Source organism: Protopterus annectens, chromosome 12.part0 (assembly GCF_019279795.1).
Source record: "Protopterus annectens isolate FY-2018-M chromosome 12.part0, PAN1.0, whole genome shotgun sequence".
Lineage (NCBI taxonomy): Eukaryota > Metazoa > Chordata > Ceratodontiformes > Protopteridae > Protopterus > Protopterus annectens.
Window position 1 is genome coordinate 58,936,213 of NC_056746.1, and position 21,073 is coordinate 58,957,285.

At 35.9% G+C, this 21,073-nt stretch overlaps 1 protein-coding gene across 11 annotated transcripts in view; it reads right to left on the reverse strand.

Moving 5' to 3' along the window:
* RBFOX1 (RNA binding fox-1 homolog 1) overlaps nt 1-21,073 on the reverse strand; it is a 1,735,725-nt gene that overhangs the window by 212,856 nt on the left and 1,501,796 nt on the right. For all 11 annotated transcript variants that reach the window (XM_044089088.1, XM_044089084.1, XM_044089091.1 and 8 more), the window contains one exon: nt 13,079-13,118. In XM_044089088.1, coding sequence (XP_043945023.1) covers nt 13,079-13,118 — 40 coding nt within the window. The remainder of the gene's footprint in view (nt 1-13,078; nt 13,119-21,073) is intronic.

Below are 21,073 nucleotides of genomic sequence, written 5' to 3' on the forward strand. Positions count from 1 at the left end.
AGCTGGTAGTTTTTCTACAATACCCGAGTGGGGTATTGTGTCGAAAGCCTTTGCAAGGTCAAGGTAGGCTGTATGGACTGCCTTTCCCTCATCAATGGCCTTGGTGACTATTTCAAGAAGTCGACCAAGTTCAAAAGGCATGATCTTCCCTTGACAAAGCCAAACTGGGTCGGGTCCAATGTCTGCAAGTCCCCTATATCTTTGTTTATGAGCTCCATTATGATCCTCTCCATAGCTTTGCAGACTAGACTTGTTAAGCTTATGGGGCGGTAATTACCAGGGTCCGTAGAGGCGCCACCTTTGTGGAGTGGGACCACAGTTGCCGTACGCCACTCCTTGGGCACGTATCCTGTGGTAAGGCTGAGATTAAACAGCTGCCTTATGTGCGGGTTTAATTCCTCATTTAGCTCGTGTAGCACACAGCCGGGGACACCATCCGGTCCCATTGATGCTGTGTTTTTAGCTTTAGAGAGAGCTTAGGATGCTGCTTAAGGCTAGGGACATACCTGCCTGGGACATGTATTCAGTGAGCTTAATCATGTCTCTCTTCATATAGTCCAGAGAGGTACATCTGAAATCATTCACACCAGCATGGACTATAAGAGAGTCATAATAGTACCTGTTGTTAAGAGACTTGAGTGTGTGCATGATATGGTGGATTCTAGCACCTGACAAGCAACTTACCGTGACTTTCTCCTTGTTTAGTGTGGGGCACATCTGTGTGTCTCACGATAGAGTCTCCTATGACTAAATATGTTGAGTTTTTGGCTGGGCCTCAGAGGCTGTGAGACACAGACATGTGTACTATGTGTGATGCTTGGTGCTGTAGATTGTGATGCGCGTATGTATTTTTGCTTCAAAGTATCTTTTATTTAGGTACGTTTTTATTGAGAACCTCTGCATATGTAGGAGTGTGTTGTACAGATGTGGGTGGTGTTGCAGGTGTGGTGTTCATAGTGTTTGTGCAGACAACATTCTCAGTGCCAGATGTACTGGATTGTGACTAAACCACAAGGATTCTAGGTTCATAACGTAATTACATCTCTCACACATTGTGTTCCCAGGTGGTAGTAGTAGAGGGTTGTCTGTGTACATAAGGCAGCTACTACGCTGTCTCAGGATGCCCATATAAACCAGAGTAGGAGGAGAAACCACAGGAAATTGTCTATCCATGGTTATCAGAATCTGCGGAAGAGAGGTCAGGGATAGTAGAGTGGGTACTATCTGAGGAGAGTACCTATAGGTGTGAGTAGGGCTGGATAAAATCAATACAGTATCAACAGACAAGGGCTTCACTTAAAGAGGAGTGCTGGTAAGGGAAAAAATACAACTGAGATGCCTCACAAAGGGGTAAAACAGCACAACAGTAGTATGCGACAGGCAAATAAGCACAAAACCATGCAAATGTTGGGTTTAAATACCACAAAAACAAAAGTAAAACTGAAACACTGGAATTGACCGAGCAACCCTTGTCTCTAAGCTACTAGCTCAACACCTTATGCCAGACCAATTCCAACCAGTTCACTTACTCCCACTAAGTGCAGGCAAGCCCTAGTCAACACAAGATGGTGTAGCAGGAAACACAGGAATCAGACAAACAGATCTGGATACAGCAAAACCTGTAACCAGACTATGCTAAAGATATTTAAACTCTGTTTAGGTCGATTTAACACAGGAGAATAGATACACACTTAAATGTAATAGTAGCAAACAAGAGCAAACTGATTTAAACAAATTAACCAATTAACCAATAAAAAAGCTCAAAACTGAATCCTGTTCCAGCAGTCTTCAATCAGACAAGTTCTAATTCCACACACCTGCCACTAGGGTGCAGGGCAACCCTCTCCAAAAAAGATGGCCTGGATTATTGCTCAAGTTATACAAACAGAGCAAGATTCAGCAGATCTGAATCTAGTCTATACTACAGCAAACAAGGGACACCAATTTCAGAAAGAAACAGCTTAAATAAGTAGGTACAATAAGCCTTCAACCAGCAATTCCCAGCTCGGAAGGGCAGAATCTACCATCTCCTCCCACAAGAGTGCAGACTACAAACCTTCTTAATGTAAAATAACTGGCCTGAATCCCAAGTGCTAAAACCAGAACTAATACACTTTTAGAATAACAGTCACTAAGCCTTCAACCATAACTCCCAATTTAGAAGGATATAAGCTACCTCTCCTGCCACAAGAGTGCAGACCACAAACCTTCTTAATGTAAAATAACTGGCCTGAACCCCAAGTGCTTAAACCAGAACTAAGACACTTTTAGAATAACAGTCACTAAGCCTTCAACCATAACTCCCAATTTAGAAGGATATAAGCTACCTCTCCTGCCACAAGAGTGCAGACCACAAACCTTCTTAATGTAAAACAACTGCCCTAAAGCCCAAGTGCTTAAAGCAAAAGGCTTAGAATAACAGTTACAATTTAATCAGGCTACTAAGAAGCAGTAGTAAATGCAGCAGAATAAATTCAATTATGTACTTTTAAGAACGAGAAGCAAAAGCAAAATAAAGTAATAAAGTAGGAAGAAACACAAATACAGTAAAAGCAGATGAATAAAGTGCAATTTTTTAGGTTAAGTGGGAAGTGATGAAACAAGATAATGCAAGGTTGAAAAACGAATATTTCTCTGTACTCACTAGAATAAGCTGATGAGATGGGACTGGGAGGAGTGCCCAAAATTAGATTTATAGTAAGGGTGGGCAATTCAAAAGCCACCAAATTTAGGAACACAACAGGGATTGGATGGGTTGGACGGGGAAGAATGCAATCAAAAATGGGTGATATTCAGAGCAATGCAGACCACACAAACACTTCAGCTAAATACAGATATTTACAAATAAAAGAGCAATGTTGTTTCTCAGCTCCCCCACTAATTAACTGATGCTATTCACAGTTTGCAAAGGAATTGTTAGGTAAAGTTTTTTTAACTGACCCTAGCCAAGAACTCTTAAAATTCCTACAGAACAGAAAACTTAAAACAAAACAAATGCAATACTATAATAAGATACAAAATAGAAGTGATCAAACCTTAAATAAAGAGCTTCAAATCAAAATTGAATGCATTCAGAGATGACTGATATTCAGAACAATGCAGATCACAGAAACACATAAATAATAGAGGCTAAGTGCTACCTATAATTCTCTTGGATAAGGTTAGAGTATATGGCAGAAAAATGTAATATTATTTTTAAAAATGGAAAATGACAGATATCACTTGTATCACAATCAGATGATGATCTCGACTTGGGGCAGTAATGGAATGTCAACAGTGAAATTCCTGATTTGCCAAAGACATTATATTTGTAAAACATATCTAACATTTGAAGAAACTTGAAAACTCCTATTAAGCAATGGCTGATTAATCTTCTGTCAATGTTCTTTAAAGAAGGGAATTTCTCTCAGTCTTTGCCATTGTATCTATTTCCTTATAAACATTAAAAGATCAGTCTGCTAATAATATGTTTGCCATGTTTCTTCCTGGGATTTCATGTGAAATACATGCAATAAGACATTTTCTCTTTTGGCATTTGCCTGGTATAAAATGAAATAGCATTAAACGCAAGTGCAATTTCCCATATGTTTTCACTCATCCAATGGCCACTTGCAGCTCAGACAGTGACTAGCTCTCACAGTGTTAATGACCGAGATATCTAAGACACTACATAAACAGGACCCTCAGCTGAATAACTACTATGCTACTCAGTGAAACAAAACATTAGAAGTTCTAGGTAAAGACCTTTTGGCTATTTATATTCTATATCTGTCCATCCGAGGTGGTGGTGCTGCAGTAGCATTGTCGCCTCACAGTAAGATGCTGTCCAGTTCGATTCTCAGCTAGAGCGTCTTCTGCATGAATGGGCGTACCTTTGTTGAAGGTTGTGTATCAGGGCTGGCAACTCGGCACGTAAAAATCAGCTGCCAATCATTAGCGGACCGGAGTTCTGCTGTGGCGACCCCTAACCGGGAAAAGCCGAAAGACACAACAACACAACATATTCTATATCTGTCCATTTCTGTACCTACAAGATTCTAGTTAAAAAGTAGGAAAAATGTTCTATTTGTTCTTAACATGCTTGGATTCTTTTTATGGCTAGGATGGCATTTCTTTCTCTGGTAAGCTGTTCTAGTTATTGCCAGCACCCTGCTTTTTATCATCTTAATATGTCCTGCTGTTCTAACATATAAACTTTGTTAGAAAAAAATATATAGCAATACATCTAGCCAGGCTATGCCTTTGAATTGACAATATATGCAGAGTATTTAAACAACATTCCTCACTGCTTTCTCGTGTTAATTGCATACTTTTTGGTCATTCAATGTATTTATTTGCAAGTCACTTAGGTCATTTTTGTCATATTTTCTATTACTACTTTTTTTTAATTTGTGTTGCCAGCTCCACAGTTGTTTGGGATATGTATTACATGGTATTTTCTTTTGCAGTTAATGCAGAATGCAATGTATTAAATTGCAGCACCCTTATTCACAATTCTGTTTGCATACTTTTACATAATAACACTTGCTGATACAAAATCGTATATCTTGTACTTTATTGTTTGTAGTAATAATTTACAATATGAACTGGGCTTGTGCAATGGAAAAACCAGCCAACTATGAACTTCTTTAGCAATGAATAACTTCTTCAGCCTGCAAAGCAAAAATTGGCATCTAAAACTTTAGTCAGAGCCATGGAATCACTTGCTGGATACCTCAGTTCCATAAGGAAGATTACAGTTTAGAGATTTGAACCAACCGGAAAAAATAACTTTGACTCTAGAGGACAGGAGGGCAGTAGCCATTTGTAAGCATACTGATGACTATATCAATTATTTTTTTTTTTTTTGTCACAGAGAAGCATTATTTGTTTTAAGTCTTCTGTGAATTACAATGTACATGATATTTTTCCAAAGCAGGAAATTGTGTGTTTTTCAGGCTTTTCATTAATAATTTACACTTATTATTAGTCCTTTGCATTGGACAAAATCTCACCTTTGAAACAATATCTTGATCATCTCTACTAAAGGCCAGCTTTTTAAATGCTTTGCTCAACATTTTCCTATACCAATGAAAAATGTAAAAAAAAAAAATAGTCTTAAAAATAAAATAAATGGATTGCACTGCATTTCAGCTGATTCAGAGCATATATCTTATCTTGTGCATCTGTTGTTTCATAGTACTTGATGATGCTCACATTCTTTGACTCTTTGCAAACCTCAGGATAAAAAATAACATTATTTGCTCATTACATAATGAATCATCTAACCAGAAAGTACAGCTTTACTGGTGTAGATTGACAAAGCAATGATAACATTCTAGGTGACCCAGCTTTGAATAGTAGCTTGTTCACTTGAGAACGTTGGCAGAGGTGGACAGATACTGCTTCAAACCCTGCAGACAGTACACATATGCAAATGTTTGTCTATCACGTGAGCTTTCAGTTCACCATGATTCCTATTAGCTAGTTGTAACCTTTATAGCAACTGCAAAGGAATGTGCATTTTAATTTCGTATTTATTCATTTTCACTAAGCACCATGGGATGTTTTATATCCGCTTGATCTTCCACCAATTCAGTCAGATGAGGCCTTGGTTTAGCATCTCATCTGAAGGACAGCATACTCACCAGTGTAGTACCATTTTATTCTGCACTATAATCTTGCTAGTGGCAAATAAATTGAAGTACCTGGTGTGGGAATAGTCTTCTGCACCAAAGGTGAGTGTGTTACCATTGAGCTAGTAAAACTGTAATGTGCATTCACAGGGGGACAGCATTGTTTTCCTACAAGTTGTCATGGATTGCTTAGCCTCTTGCACAAGGGATGGCCTTAGAACCACTGTAACTGTCTTCAAAACTGGGATGTTAGTGAGGGAACAATATACCCCCATGTCTGCCATTAAAGTGGCACCCTCGGATGGCTATCCTCCCTTGTATAACAATAGGTGAATGAGGTTTCCTCAATGGTATTGGGGGAGCCTTGAAAGTTGCCAGGCACAAGGAGCAAAAATGATTTAGAAAAAGAAGATCATTTGACCAAAATCATTATATCCAAAGGGTACTCTGATTTCTTATTAAACTACCCAAAATTCAAAATGCAAGCACAGAACAACAACAAAAACAGTATGTATAACATGGAGACAGCACAATATCTCTGATAATTTGTTACAGAAGAATCATTCCTCAGAGGTACATATATTTCTTACTAAATTAGCCAATCTGCAACATGCAAACAGAGGAAATCAAGTTCACTAAATGTATGAGAAAGTACTACAGAATAGGATGTATTAATTGATGACTGGATTTAAGTTTAGAAATTTCAAACTGAACTTGGATCAACACAGTGGCACTCAGTTCATTGAGTCATTTGAGTAAGTGTTCTAAAAGCCAATAATCTCTGGATGTTAATATATCATTCACTTGAAAAGATTAATTATCTTAAAAAAGAAAAAAGTAAAAGAAATGTAAATAAAGATACACACATCAAGTAAGGTGGCATTGTGTTAATGAATTTTAAAATATTTTGGGCATGTATGTGTACTTATGTGCTGACATGTATATTGTTTGTTATGTTTATCAGCTGTCATCATTCTTTTGATGGATTCATTGCAGGCAGAAAAAGTCAGTTTCCAATATTTATCTGCAGCAACTTCTGCTCATAACACTTTTCTTCAAATATGGATGTGTTCTATGTCACGGTACCATGGATTCAGCATGCAGAATGTTGTCTTCATTGCTTGCTCTATACCTGTGACAATTTACTGTCATACATAAGTCTGTAGGACACTATTCTAAGTAAAACAAAGACATTATAATGTGAATGCAAAAGGTTAACAAAATAAGTAAATAACTGATGAACCTGAAAGCCATTTCCTTACAAATCAGTGCTATATTCAGGCTGGCACCATTTTAAAATTTGATCTCAGGAAGACCCATGAGGTATTCTAGTAATTGGGCAGTTGCCTAGGAAACAGAGCCATGGCTTCAAAAGAACTAGCCACTGCATGTCACTAAAGTAACTATGTGTGACAAGTCAAACCAGAAACAAGCAAATATGGGAAATGAAATTCCCATTTACAACCCAGGTAGAAAGATGACATCATTAACTATAAATTCCTCTCTAAGCCATAAACTACACAGAATATTCAGCACTATTTGTGCATAGGTTTATAACTACAGTGTATAGTTCCAAGGCTGCAAGGAATGTCAGGGAAGCACATTTTCTGGAAGAGTTGTTATAGAGTAAAAAAAATCAGATTCTTCATTAGTGCGCGCGCGCGCGCGCACACACACACACACACACACACACACACACACACACACACACACACACACACACACACACACGTTATTAATGTGCCATTGGAGATGAGAGGTATTACTTCTTTAAAGAACTTAAAATTAAACCATTGCTTAAGTAGTGCAAGAGCAAGGGTGATGGGGTAGCATTTCTTGCCTATGTTGATTACATGGAAGTTCAGACAATATTATGTCAACAGTCTACTGACTACTTCAGCACAAGGTACATGTAAAAGCTGCTAAATCTAAGACTGAAAGCATGAACCTAGACATATTCCTTAATTTGAAGTGTACAACTCAGCCTTTGAACAAATCTAAGACAGGGAAAAACAAATAAAGACTTTCCTTAGCAAAACTGCCATGATTTTCAGTCGGTAAAATGCTGCCAGCACAGCGTGATTCTGCTTCTGGGATATGTGTGAAAGTGACAGTGTTTGTGCAGTGTTATCATTTAGAATATAGACTTTTCACCAGTTATATTGCTTATTATGTGCAAGTCAGTTAGCCATGCTCTATACAGACAATAGTGCCCAAAAGGTGAAAGGCTTCCCTTTCCCTGAAAATTCTGTTATTTAAGCAATAACCCACTCCTGGGTGTGGGTAATGCCGGATTTACCCACGGTTGGTGTGGTTGGGTCACGAGGGTGAAGCCCGAGTGGCCAAACAAAGACAACGATGGGTAAATCCAGCATTACCACACCCAGAAGTGGGTTATTGCTATTATACAATGGCATTATTTAAGAAAAAAATTACTTACTTTTCTTAAATAATGGCATTGTATAATGCCTCCATGCTGCCCTTCCGCAGCTGTCTGGTATTCTGCAGCAGTTCTGATGTACTGCGCATGTGTATGCTTATGCAGTACATCAGAGTTGTGTGTGGAAGCAACAGAGAAAGGAAGTACTCCGTTGCTTTTTTAAAAGTGTCTTGCTATGTTAAAAGAGTTTAACATAGTGAGATAGCTTTAAAAAAAGCAACGGAGAAAGGAAGATCTCGTTAACATAGCGAGATTACAACAACGGAGCTCTTCCATTCTCCATTGCTACAAAAAACACAAAAAAATCAAGACTTCTACTAATGGAAAAAGTCCGGGCGACCGGACCTTTTCCATTAGTATAAGTCGGATTTACAATGGGCACGCTGACCCATCAGCAAGCACGTTTTGGAATATTAATGGGGGGGGGTCATTGTATAATTCTCTATAACACCCATCTTGGAAGACATTATTGCACTTAGCAAGTAATCTGTATGTGTATTTCACTGTGTGTGTGTGTATGCTTAGTTATTATTACTATTGTATAGATTTGTACAATTAATAAATGTTAAAGGATATGATTACTTTAATAAAAAATTAATTTGCTTGTTTAGTCATTATGGAATATTTCACATATTGTACTTCAAAACGTGGATAGATAATAGTCTATGAGAATGCACTTTTAATTGCAAATCTGTAAAAACAATGTTTTAAAATTTGCATGGTCCAAGGAGTAGACTCAGAGTATTTACAAAAACTGTCAATATTACTGTATCGACGTTAGTGACTTCTCTCTCTGTCTCACTATATATATATATATATATATATACATATATATATATATATATATATATATATATATATATATATATATATATATATATATAGACACACACACACACACACACACACACACACACACACTTAAATATATATGTATTAGATGTTAATCTTATGAGACTTTTTCCATTGTAATTATTGGTTTATATGTCTAGAACATGCCTAAATCCATTAGGACAGTAGCCTAAATTTTGCTGTTTTATTTTTACTCTTAACACGTTACTTCATTTAGCAGTAGTGCAGTTACAGCTATGAATGTATTAAGCCTGGATTAGGGTGGGAACTTCAATTATGTAAAGACCTCCCTCTGCATAACTACTAGTAATTACAGTAGCAATCTAAATGTGCAGAAGAGCAAAGGAGGTTGCAGCTAAACAGATTAGAGACCAATCTTTGGGCTGGAATCTCATTTATTATGTGTGCATTTATAATGAGGATGACTTAAGAAAATAAATAAAATATGATACACAAAGGCACAGAATGCAAAGAAGTAAAACAGATCACTATCAAATGATTGATAAACAGTCCTTTTATCAAGATGACTCATTTGTTTATTCATACATAATTGCTAATCTGTAGTTAGAAAAGTGTAAGTTAAAAATGCTAAGCATTCACTGGCTTCCTTATTCTTGTGCCATTTAATTTTGCTTGGTAGTTAAGATTTATGAGTTGAAATGGGGGGTTATACATAATCTGCATTGTGAGGGGCAAAAGGGCAGAACAGAATGTGTTTTCAAGGCTAGTAGATTAATAGCTAAGGTAAAAAAAGAAAAAAAAAAATCACGTATTGCAAGTTACTTCTCCTAAAGTCAGGAAAAGACTGAACAAATATCATGTTACAGAACATGATAAAGAAGTGTAAATTAAAATGCAAAATGTCAGCCTAGGATTCCTGACTGTGGCCACCTGTCAGATAACCATGGCGAATGTGGCAGATTGCTGTCATAACAAAACTGACACAAAGAAGCAGAGTGCAATTGCTATAGCATGGATGGTGTGCACTTACTCTGTGAATCAACTTGGTGACATTCCTACACTGTATATAGCAGCTCCATGTTACTGCGCATTGCTGCATGTATTGTGTTGGAGGAGTGCACTGAGGCTTTTAGATTGTGTGTGTGTGTGTGTGTGTGTGTGTGTGTGTGTGTGTGTGTGTGTGTGTGTGTGTGTGTGTGTGCGTGTGTGGGTGTGTGTGTGTGTGTGTGTGTGTGTGTGAGTGCGTGTGTACGTGTGTGTGTGTGTGTGTGTGTGTGTGTGTGTGTGTGTGTGTGTGTGTGTGTGTGTGTGTGTGTGAGTGCGACTGTTACTGCAGTCTGACATCTTCAACAATGTCACAATTGCGACAAGCTCTACCTGTTTCCTGGGCTCCCAAGGTTGTTTTTTTTTTTTTTTTTTTTTTTTTTGTGTCGAATGACCAGCACAGGGATTGGGCATTCTTGTTGCTTATGCAGTTTGCCTCTGTTGTGAAGTATGTTTAATTAAGCCAGTATCATTCACCATGAAAGTTTTTGCCAGAATGGATTAAGAAGACCGATAATATTCTGCATAGAAGGTGCTTAAATTCTCTTAAAACAATAAACAATAGAAGGAAGTTAAGGAGATTTTTGTGGTGCAAACAACTGTAGTCAGGTAAGAACAGAAAACATGATCTTATTTAGATGTAAATGTGAGATACTGCCAATTATAACTCCAATGTGGATAGATAAAATTCCCCACTGTAAGAAAAAAGAAAAAAGAAAAAAAATGCAGTAGAATGCAGTAGAATAAACGTAAGAAGGAGCGAGGTCAAAAGGCATGCATAATAATAAAATTAATCCTACAAGTCCATTGCAGATTTGCAAGGTGACCATTTTTATTATTTGTCATACCATGAAAGGAAATTATGAATTTATTCACAAAGCATACCTGTAACTTTATGAATAACAATACACTTCACGATAATAACATTTGATTGTTTATGTACACCCATATCGGATTCATAAAGGGGTGAAAGGCAGCATTCCAGCACTGCTTTGCCTCTTAGCAGCGTCAATGACCTTACTCAAACCTCAACCAGAATACCAAACAAACAGCTTCCAAACTGATCACTCATGGCATTTGACATGTGACAGTGTCAATGAAAAGGAAGGAGTATCACCTAAGGAAAATAATCAACTTCTGAACCAACAGACATGCCACCGGGGGAAGGTTACAAAACACCATTGGCAAACAGCATAAATATTAAGATCCCATTCCTTATATACAGCGTCCCCCTCTCTTACCTAAAAAGCATTCTATTCCTACCTCAATTGCCATTAGGTCTAACTTTCTAAACCAGTTCCTAGATAAAATAGACACCACATCAGGCTTTTTCGGATAACAACAACAACATCAGCCTGCGCAAAAGCTTAAAATAGCTTAGCAATTCTAAGTCTGAAAAGAAATGTGATATATATGGGCTATTATATTGTGCTAAAAATAAGCATACGTTTGGCTATATGTTTGTAATCTGAATATATCACATGGGCAATGCAAAAGGTAATTGTCACTAAAATTAAAACCAGATATCCATTTTTAGTACAATGTATATAAAAATAAACAAATGATTAATGGTAGACTGAACATTTCAGTCTCACACTTTTTATTTGTATGTTGCATCTGTGTATGTTGCATGAGTCAGGGAAAAGAAGGATGGGTCCATATGATTCTGTGTTCGTTTTGAAATCAGCAGATGCAGTGAAGCAGAAAATCAAGGAAAAATGTTGTGGATTATATTTCCTGCATAACTGAAACACCAGTAGAATGCTATACAAGCTTTATTTGAAGTTTAAGCCATCCTCTGTTTAACATGACTATAAACAAAGCCAAAAGTCTGGTAGTTAGTGCAGAGGATTATGGCTATGAGCTACTACTGACCTGCTTCATATGGTTTAGGGTTTGATTCCCTCAGCCGCCATTTGCCTAACTCTTTGTACTTGAACAAATCACTTACTTATACAGTGCTTTTGGGCAGAGTCTGTTTATCAGTGTTCCACCCCAGTTAACAAATATAAATAAGTAAACAAAAAAGAAAAAAAAACAAATATCACAAGTTACTGTTATCAGTACATTTTGTAGATAATTGATATCCAGTTTTATATTTAGTGACTGCACTTAAATTGCATATAATCCTATTCCAAGTCCCAAAAGTAAGCAAAATGAATTTATCTGGGTAGAATTACTAACTAAATAAATTACATTTACTTAGACTCAAGGGGGGCGGTGATATTCAGGGGGGAGGAACATTTAATTTTAGCAGAAACTACTATCACAATTGAAAATACTCAATACCATAGCACAACTGTTTCAGATGTATCACTAGTAATAAACACAAGTTATGCTTTACAATACTTTATAATGAATTTTTAATGCTCATATCAATAAATTCTAGCAGCACCATTACACAGTCTTTCCATTCCTTATTTTTTCATTTTCTAATAAAGTATTTTTTTTCCTGATGGCTAGCTTCAACAGTAAGGATAAAATAGGTACTTTCAATGCACATCTTTATTGCACAACCTGGGAAGTGCCTGTAAAGAAGTTTAAACAATTGTAGAAAAACACTGTAGTTGCAAAGAGTAGTTAAATGTACATATTCAGTTTTAACATAAGAATGATATTGGCGGTGCATAATGATGATCACTGTGATGATTCACCTTTTCCTGCATTCTTACAGAACTGTTGATATTAATTTGCCAAAAGCATGCATCATGAATTCTTTAGGTTCAGTACCTAAATCACTACATTGTTTTTCAGAAACAAAACAGGTATAAAATGCAACAAAGGGTAGAATGACTGAAAATATTTTTTACCAGTTTTTAGAAAATCTGGATAAAAGTAACTCTGAACACTCAGTATACTGTAATAATACGCAACAGTATACAACGCTAAATTGCAAATAAATAAATTTAAGATGATAAATATAAAGCAGCTTCTCATGTGACATTGTCATATTTATCTAGAACTGTAGGAGTTAATGTAATTCCAGTGGGCAGCATTAGATGTGGTGAACACAGAAGTCTTTCAATATGAAGGATATTCTGCTCAATTCCTTTTGACAGGTCAGGAACAGCAAATAGACAAAAGGGAGTCATGCACCACAGCAAACTTGTAAAATGAATGGATGGGGTAATGTGGAAGGACAGAATGTACATCAGTGAATACTTACATAAATGTCTGCACCGTAAAATCCATCTTGATAAACAACGCTGCAAAGATGTACATACAGAGAAAAAATGAAGATTAGTCAACCGTTTCACATAAGCCCCCCAAAAACATCATTAACAACCAAAGTCATCAAGGTAAAACAAATCAAGAAAAAAATAGCAAAGAAGCATTCATTATTTCTATTAAGGACGTGGTTATTAACAATGCTGAACGTATGTTCTGCTGTAGATTAAGTACATATTTAATTATGTTAAAATATGCATTTTTGAAATGTATAAAGCAAAAGAAATTGAAATATTTATTTTGTATAATGTCTAGACAGCAATACAGTTTTGCACATCTTTTACATATTTGATTAATATAACAAGCTTGTTGAAAAACATTGCAAAATTCTTCATGAAGAAACTAATCTTTTTATACCTTAATAGCTAAGAACAAATGAAGCAGACCTTAGTGGCTCGACATCCAAGTTTTATTAAGTCCTTGAGCACTTTGATCCCGGTATACTGGACTTCATCAGAATACAGTATAAAGCACAAATCAAACTTAAATAGCAAACTAAAATCACATGCAAACCTATCTTAATCAATCATGTTGTACACTTACTAAATGACCTACCAAGGTAAAAGTTAAGCTATACATTACTGGTACACACTGCATAACTAGCTCAAGCAAACACCACATTAATACATAAAATATATTAGTATATAAATAATACCCTATTATAAAAATTAAAATATTTATAATAGGGTATTATTTATATACTAATATATTTTATGTATTAATGTGATGTTTGCTTGAGCTAGTTATACAGTTTTACCTTGGTAGGTAGTTTAGTAGGTGTACAACATGATTGGTTAAGATAGGCTTGCATGTGTTTTTAGTTTGCTATTTAAGTTTGATACTGTGTTCTGATGAAGTCCACTACGCCGGAAAGAAAGCGCTCAAGGACTTAATAAAACTTGGATGTTGAGCCACTGAGCTCTGGTTCATTTGTTCTTAGTTGAACTTTTTTTCCCTTTTGGATACCTTAATAGCTGAAAAGCATGTGGACTTGTTAACATTGGTAATAAAAATTATGCTTTGCTTCCTAGTGTACTAGGTAATGCACATTTAGAGCAAAGCCTGGGTACAAAGCTGAGAAACAGATAGAAAAAATGGTTACAGAAGAGGAGTGTGTGATACTGGATTCAGATCAATAAATAAAAACAGCTCAAGAGACTGCTGCCTGCTAATTTTCAGAAATCTGCTTGCCATAATAACTTTCATCAAACTTCAAGGTAAGATCTCTTTGCACCTACATTTGGGGGAACACCCCATCAAACTTATATCAACTTACTTAAACATGGCACAAAAGTGAAGAAAAGAGAAAAATCTGCTATAGCTCAATGCTGTTTTTGCAAAAGTTTCACTAAAATTTGGCAAATTTAAATTAGTGGATTGATCATTGAATAATATGTTGCCAGTATCATTACTGCAGCATCTAGTTAAATTTTACAGGTGCAGTAACATACTTGGATCACAAGGCAGCAAAGTGTTTAAACCTTAGCACTCACGGATAATGTCTGCAACAACCTCTCACAATTGAACTGTTAAGTACACCCTTCTAGTTTCATTAATCTGAATACTTGGGACACTATACTATGAGCAGTACCCATTATCACTGTTTTAATAAACTACCTTTGTTTCTTAAGCAGACACAACTAATAGATCACAACAGTAAACAAAAATATGGTATTGCTTCACCTGAGTAGTGCGGATTTCTATTAACATATTAGCATCTCATTTTAGAAAGGTTACTGCTATAACACTACAATCTATATAATTACAGGTAGATTGTTGCATCCTGAAAAGGAGCTTTATATCACTCTTGCCCATCTTCAAGATATAAATTAGACATTCACTTCTAAGCGCAGTGATTTTCTGCCTCTTGAATACTAGGGGATGCTTTTAATCATGCTCAGACTAAGCACTTCCTGTTCGTTGCAAGAAGAGTTGATGCCAACTATGGCCCATGATTTAAAGCTTCCCTTTAGGCCTGTTTAGGCCAGAACTCTATATGAATAGCCTTCATTTTAATAAAAGATTATAACTTGGATACTAAAGTATCTAATTCTGAATACTTTATAAGAAAGACAAAACAGATCTTTAGTGGTCAAAGATTATCGTAGTCTCAAATAATTTGGCTTTTTATATAACTGTAGTTTAGAACTACATAATGACAATAAGTACTTCATTAAACCTTTACTCTTAAAGCTGATATACTGTGTAAACCTTTTATACTATTTGAATTGCTCGAATCATTTATACTGGAAATGTTGATTCCAATAAAATTTCCAACCATTTTCAATTTTCGATGATGTTATCTCAAGGTTTTAATTTAGAAAGTATCACTATTTATGTAATTAACTGAGAAAAATCTACAATTGCCTAGCAAAATTGCTGTTTCATATGCCATTTTGTTTTCCTAAAACTGTACAGCCTTTACTTCCAAAACTAGTATGGACAGACATACTAAACTTCTATCTATTGTTATTTCCTTTTTCCAGTGTAGTTGGAATCATTGAACAATGCGGCATGTTCCTAAAATAGAGTATTTTAAAGGACCTTTAGTCATTAGGGCCAATTCAATCTAACCACAGGCAAAATCTTTAAAAGACGTGTGTATATTTGTGGAGTAAAAATGCATTATATCACTAGGGTAATGTTCTTTTCTAAAGGAAGCAGTGTCTTGCTGGTCCTGGTGTTTGCCACTGCTGCTTTGTACTCAAACATATGGCTAGAAGTACAAATTAATGTGACACTTGCTGATCTAACATTATCATCTGACTTGAGAGATAAATATATTTTCTTAGAATTTCTTAAAGTAGTGAATTTGTAGAGCTTTTCTCCCCATACCTCAGCTGAAAATAGGATATTATCCCAGTCAGACTGTCCCTGTAAACATAAGGCAAATAAATAAATTAGAATAAAATAAAAATTATGATTTTGGACCATCAGACAGTTGTTTAGTGAAATTCATAAATATTTGGTTGTATTCTCTACATACATCATGTAAATTCCACTTTTCATATTCTTATGACAAATATATTCAAAACTTTTGTTTCATGGGATCATTTATTCATGGGCTTAAGGTAACCTTTGGCATTTATAACCTGATTTCTCCTGAATTATGGAAATAATGTTCTTATTATTCAAAAAAATGTGCAATCTGATTTTTGCAAGTTGTGATCTCATAAGTAATCGATGCTATTTAGAGGGAAAAACCATCTGATATACCTGTCACATACATTGCTTCCACTGAACTAGTTGATGTGTGATTTGAAACAAGCTTTACTACCCCTAATCACACTTAACTCAAAAATTTAATAGGCAAAACTACCCAACTGCTACATTTGGCACCATATAAATGCATAACTTTGAAGTCAGACAAGCTACTAAAGAACTTCCATAAAAGATTTCCAATATGCCTAAATAAAATAAACAGCTTTACCTCACTTTAGAGCAGATGTGAGATTCACAGTGTTACTTTTGAAAAAAATATGAACAGGCTTCTTATTAAAGAAAGAAGTTCATAATTAGTATAAATACTAAATCCGTGGTACGGTGGTAGCGTTGTTACCTCACAGCAAGAGGTTCTCCCGTCCGATTCTCGGCTGGGCTTGGGAGTGCCTTCTGTGTGGAGTCTGCATGTTCTCCCAATGGTTGGGTAGCATTCGAAAGACATGCGTGCGTAAATGGGCATGCCTTCATTGAAGGTTGGGCATCGAGCTGGCACCTCGGCGTTTCGTAAAAAAAATCTACTGCCAATCATTAGCGGACTGGAGTTCCGCTGTGGCGACCCCTTACTGGGAAAAGCTGAAAGACAAACAACAACAACTAAATCCCTAACTTATTTTTACTATTGACTGCCCACTACTATAGTCTTTCCTTTTCTAGATGAGAGAGATTGTACTTGTTTATGCAGAGTGGAAAATCATTGTGTTGTTTGTTTTGACCTCACTGAATCAGCTACTCCCTCCATGTTCTGTTTATTCTCTTTGGCTCAGTACTTTACTGTTATTATGCTTATTACTGTCTTATTAGATATGAGATTTACACTGTTCAGGCCAATTTGGCTACTTTCTTTTATTCAGAGGAATGCAGTGTCTGTTTGTTTGTTTGTTAAGGAGGTAGAACACTGATTAGAGTTTACTGTTTGCAGTTTCAGGCAAGTATGTACTTTACAATAAAACAAAACAAACATTGCATTAGCAAACAGTTGTCTTTTGTGTACACGTGGAGACATAGTGCAGGACTTTATAATATGGAAACAATATTTGCATAGACCACAGATTAAGATACTCAAATCATTTGCCCCTGAGCACAATTAGAGAACACTAAGCGTATTTGTAAATCGTTAGATTACATAGATGAGTTAGAAAGTTGAACAGATAAGGAAAGATTACAGTTAGGGGCTTGAGTTATATACATATTTACATAAGCAGTACCACCTGGATTAATAAGCAAGAACTGTGAAATGTAGTGATGAACTAAATACATTCTTGTGATTTAATTAACTGTTTTATTCATTAAAATGTTACTTGTTTGTTTGGAATGTCAGTGTTATACTGCTGTGATGGGACTGTACCAAAGAGGGTCTCTGGACAAATCAACTTTACCTGGTAATTACACAAATACACATAAAAGTGAACATGTAATTGTGATATTTCACCTGATGTGGTGCACAACATCAAACAGGTTAAAATCTACTACATAATTTAATATATACAACAGGAGTGAGGCATATCACATCCAGGGAGCTTCACCAACATAGTTTCCAAGTAGTATAAGCAATCAGAGAACCTCACTGTAAAAACAGATAACGGTATTGATTTTGAGCTTGTTTCCTAGAAATAGTTTGTAGAACTATGGTTAAAAAACACGTCATGGCAAAACTGTTGAGAGTTAATCTACTGATGCATCCTTCCAGAATGACCAAAGTTAAACCTATAGTTAATCGTAAAGTGTGCTACAGTCTTTTAACATTCAGGGATTACAGAAAAAGAAAGACAGAATAACATTTAGCTTGGAGATTGTGACTCATCAATAGTCTATGCCTGCTTTTACTAACAAAGCCGTAGATAGTACATCCACTGGCTGTCAGCGATCATCTCCTGTGCGATTATCTATAGCCACCACTATAAATATTTGTTGATATCTATGTAAACCTTAACCCCCATCCAGTGTTATCAGAAAAAAAATCATCACTAAACATTTACATTAGGGTGACAATTTTACAGATGTTTAAGTACCCCCAATACATCCAGATGTGTACCAATAATGCAGCAGTTCTTTTCAAATATCTTTTTAATGCCAAAAGGCAAAGCTACATTCTCAATGACTATATTTATTAAGCTTGGAAGAGTACACTGGCATTCAAACAGTTATTTAAATAAAACTCCCTTTCTAATTATTTGAAGCTGGCAAATGGCTGTTACAGTAAAGGATCTGCTCTGTTTTAATAAATACAATAATTGTAGGTACAAGTGTGCCACATTTTTTTTCATTTCCTTTCTTCTTGCTGGAGTAGTGGCACCTAACTGAAAATGATGCAAGAAGGATTAAGGCATTCCAGTAATGTTTGTGAGTAACACATTTTGACACCTAAATTATATGCACTCAAACAGACATGCTTAATACATATAGTATTGTTCATTTGCTTTATGAAGTAGCGATGCATACATGCACAAACACATACACACGTATAACAAAACAAATGCACAGAAAGATACAACAGACAACATTGCTTCACTCAGCAGACAACTAGCAGGTTTTGAAAATATTTGGTTTAGTGATCACTGGTACAGTTAAATTCCTTTCTACTTTAACGCAAAAAAACAAGTAAACTTCTTATGTTAACACTGAATATTTCCCAATAATTCCATAATAAGCTACAATTTTGCATTTTTAAAACTGAAATATTAATCAAGCCAATGGAGTGTATGGCTTGTATAATTTTAGTATTCATTTCCTTAAAATTAGTAAATTATCTGCAATATTGTGTGTCTTGCAAAATTTCAGTAACTTGCAGTGAAATGTATATTAAATGTTTGTTTTAGTATGGATTTTTTTCTTGAACTTTTCATAGAACTAGAATTCTCACCTTTCAAAGTGCAGCTTGCAGATTCCCAATTAACTATATTCTGAAACATGTATTTTGTTAAAATTAACAGCTCCTAGGATTCAATGATTGTACTGTTCTGAAGAAGTAACAAAACTTGCTTTTATCTGCATGACCAAAAATTTAATGAAATTAGCAAATGGTGACACCGAGAAAAAAAAGCACATAAAAACAAAATGAGTGACCACTGAAACATGGAAGATATGGTAAAAATGAAGACTAGTGTGTCTAATTAATTATTGGTTTGTGTTTTGGTGTTTGACTGTACTTGAAAATACTAAAAGGGATTAGTGTAAAACTGACTGAAGGCTTATAGCAAGCTTTCCTGGCATATTGTTTAGTAGTACATGAAAACATCCCTCTGTTTGCTCTGCCTTAATTGCACAAGTTAAGAATGATAAGGTTGGAGCTAAGGAGTGCAGATTTGTCAGTGTGGCCATTGGATGGCAGCTGAGAGAATTATTGAGTCGTTGCACTATACTGCCCTGGAAAGATTTAAATAATCAAAATACGTTGCAATTCTCAGAAAAGAGCTGTGAAATATTAAAAAAGCATGGGGAAGATAAGGGTTATGCCTGCCTGTCTGTAGTGTGTATTTGTGTGTGTGTGTGTGTTTGTGCATGTGTGTGTGTCTCTGTGTGCATCTGTGTAGCTGTGCATATTTGTATATCTTTGTGTTTGTGTGTATGTGTCTGTTTGTGTCTGTGTATCTATATTTATTTGTATAGTGTGTGTGTGTGTGTGTGTGTGTATATATGTGTGCATATGTGTGTGTGTGTGTGTGTGTGTGTGTGTGTGTGTGTGTGTGTGTGTGTGTGTGTGTGTGTGTATGTGGGTGTGTCTGTGTAGCTATGTTTATTTGTATATCTTTGTGTGTGTGTGTGTGTGTGTGCGTATCTGCATCTGTGTGTCTGTGTATCTGTGTTTGTGTGTGTCTGTGTAGCTATGTATATCTTTGTGTGTGTGTGTGTGTGTGTGTGTGTGTGTGTGTGTGTGTGTGTGTGTGTGTGTGTGTTTATGTGTGAGTGTGTGTGTGTGTATCTGCGTCTGTGCGTGTGTGTCTGTGTGTGTGTCTATGTATCTGTATGTATTTGTATATTTTTGTGTGTGCGTGTGCGTGTGTGTGTGTGTGTGTGTGTGTGTGTGTGTGTGTATATGTGTGTATGTGGATATATGTGACCTGATTGTGTATATGTGTACCTATGCGCATGCCCATGTGTGTGTGTGTGCATATGTGCATCTTTGTGTATGTTTGTGCATGTGCGTCTATGTATCTCTGTATATGTGTTTGTGTGTGTGCGTCTGTGTGTTTGCATGCATTTTCTGTACTGTGATCACAGCTGGCACAATAGTTACAGATACATTTGCAGTACCTTTCTTATGAATGCCTTACAACATGCATATGGAAAGGAACAAGAGATGCACTGTAACACAGAGTGTATGTGATGCATATATTTCATACAAGGTAATACAGTAAATGCTGAAACATGTTTTTTGTGTTATATAATACATAGTATGCAAATGATGCAATCAAGTCCCGGAAATGTTGGAAACAAATCTCCAGAAGAAAAGATGGCTAAAGTACATCAAGAATGAATTAATTTCAGGTTATATAGATATATGGAAAGAGGAAACATAAGCCGTGATCACTTCTTTAGGCAGGAGAAAGTAGAACATTTGAAAGGCTGTAAGTGAGATTGGTTGAAATTGTATAAATAAAGCCATGTGTTTTAGTCACATTAATTAATTGGCTAACGTGTTATAATATGCAGATGTACATTGCTTCAAGGACATAGATCATCTATGTCTTGATGTTCTGCTTTCCCCAAAAAG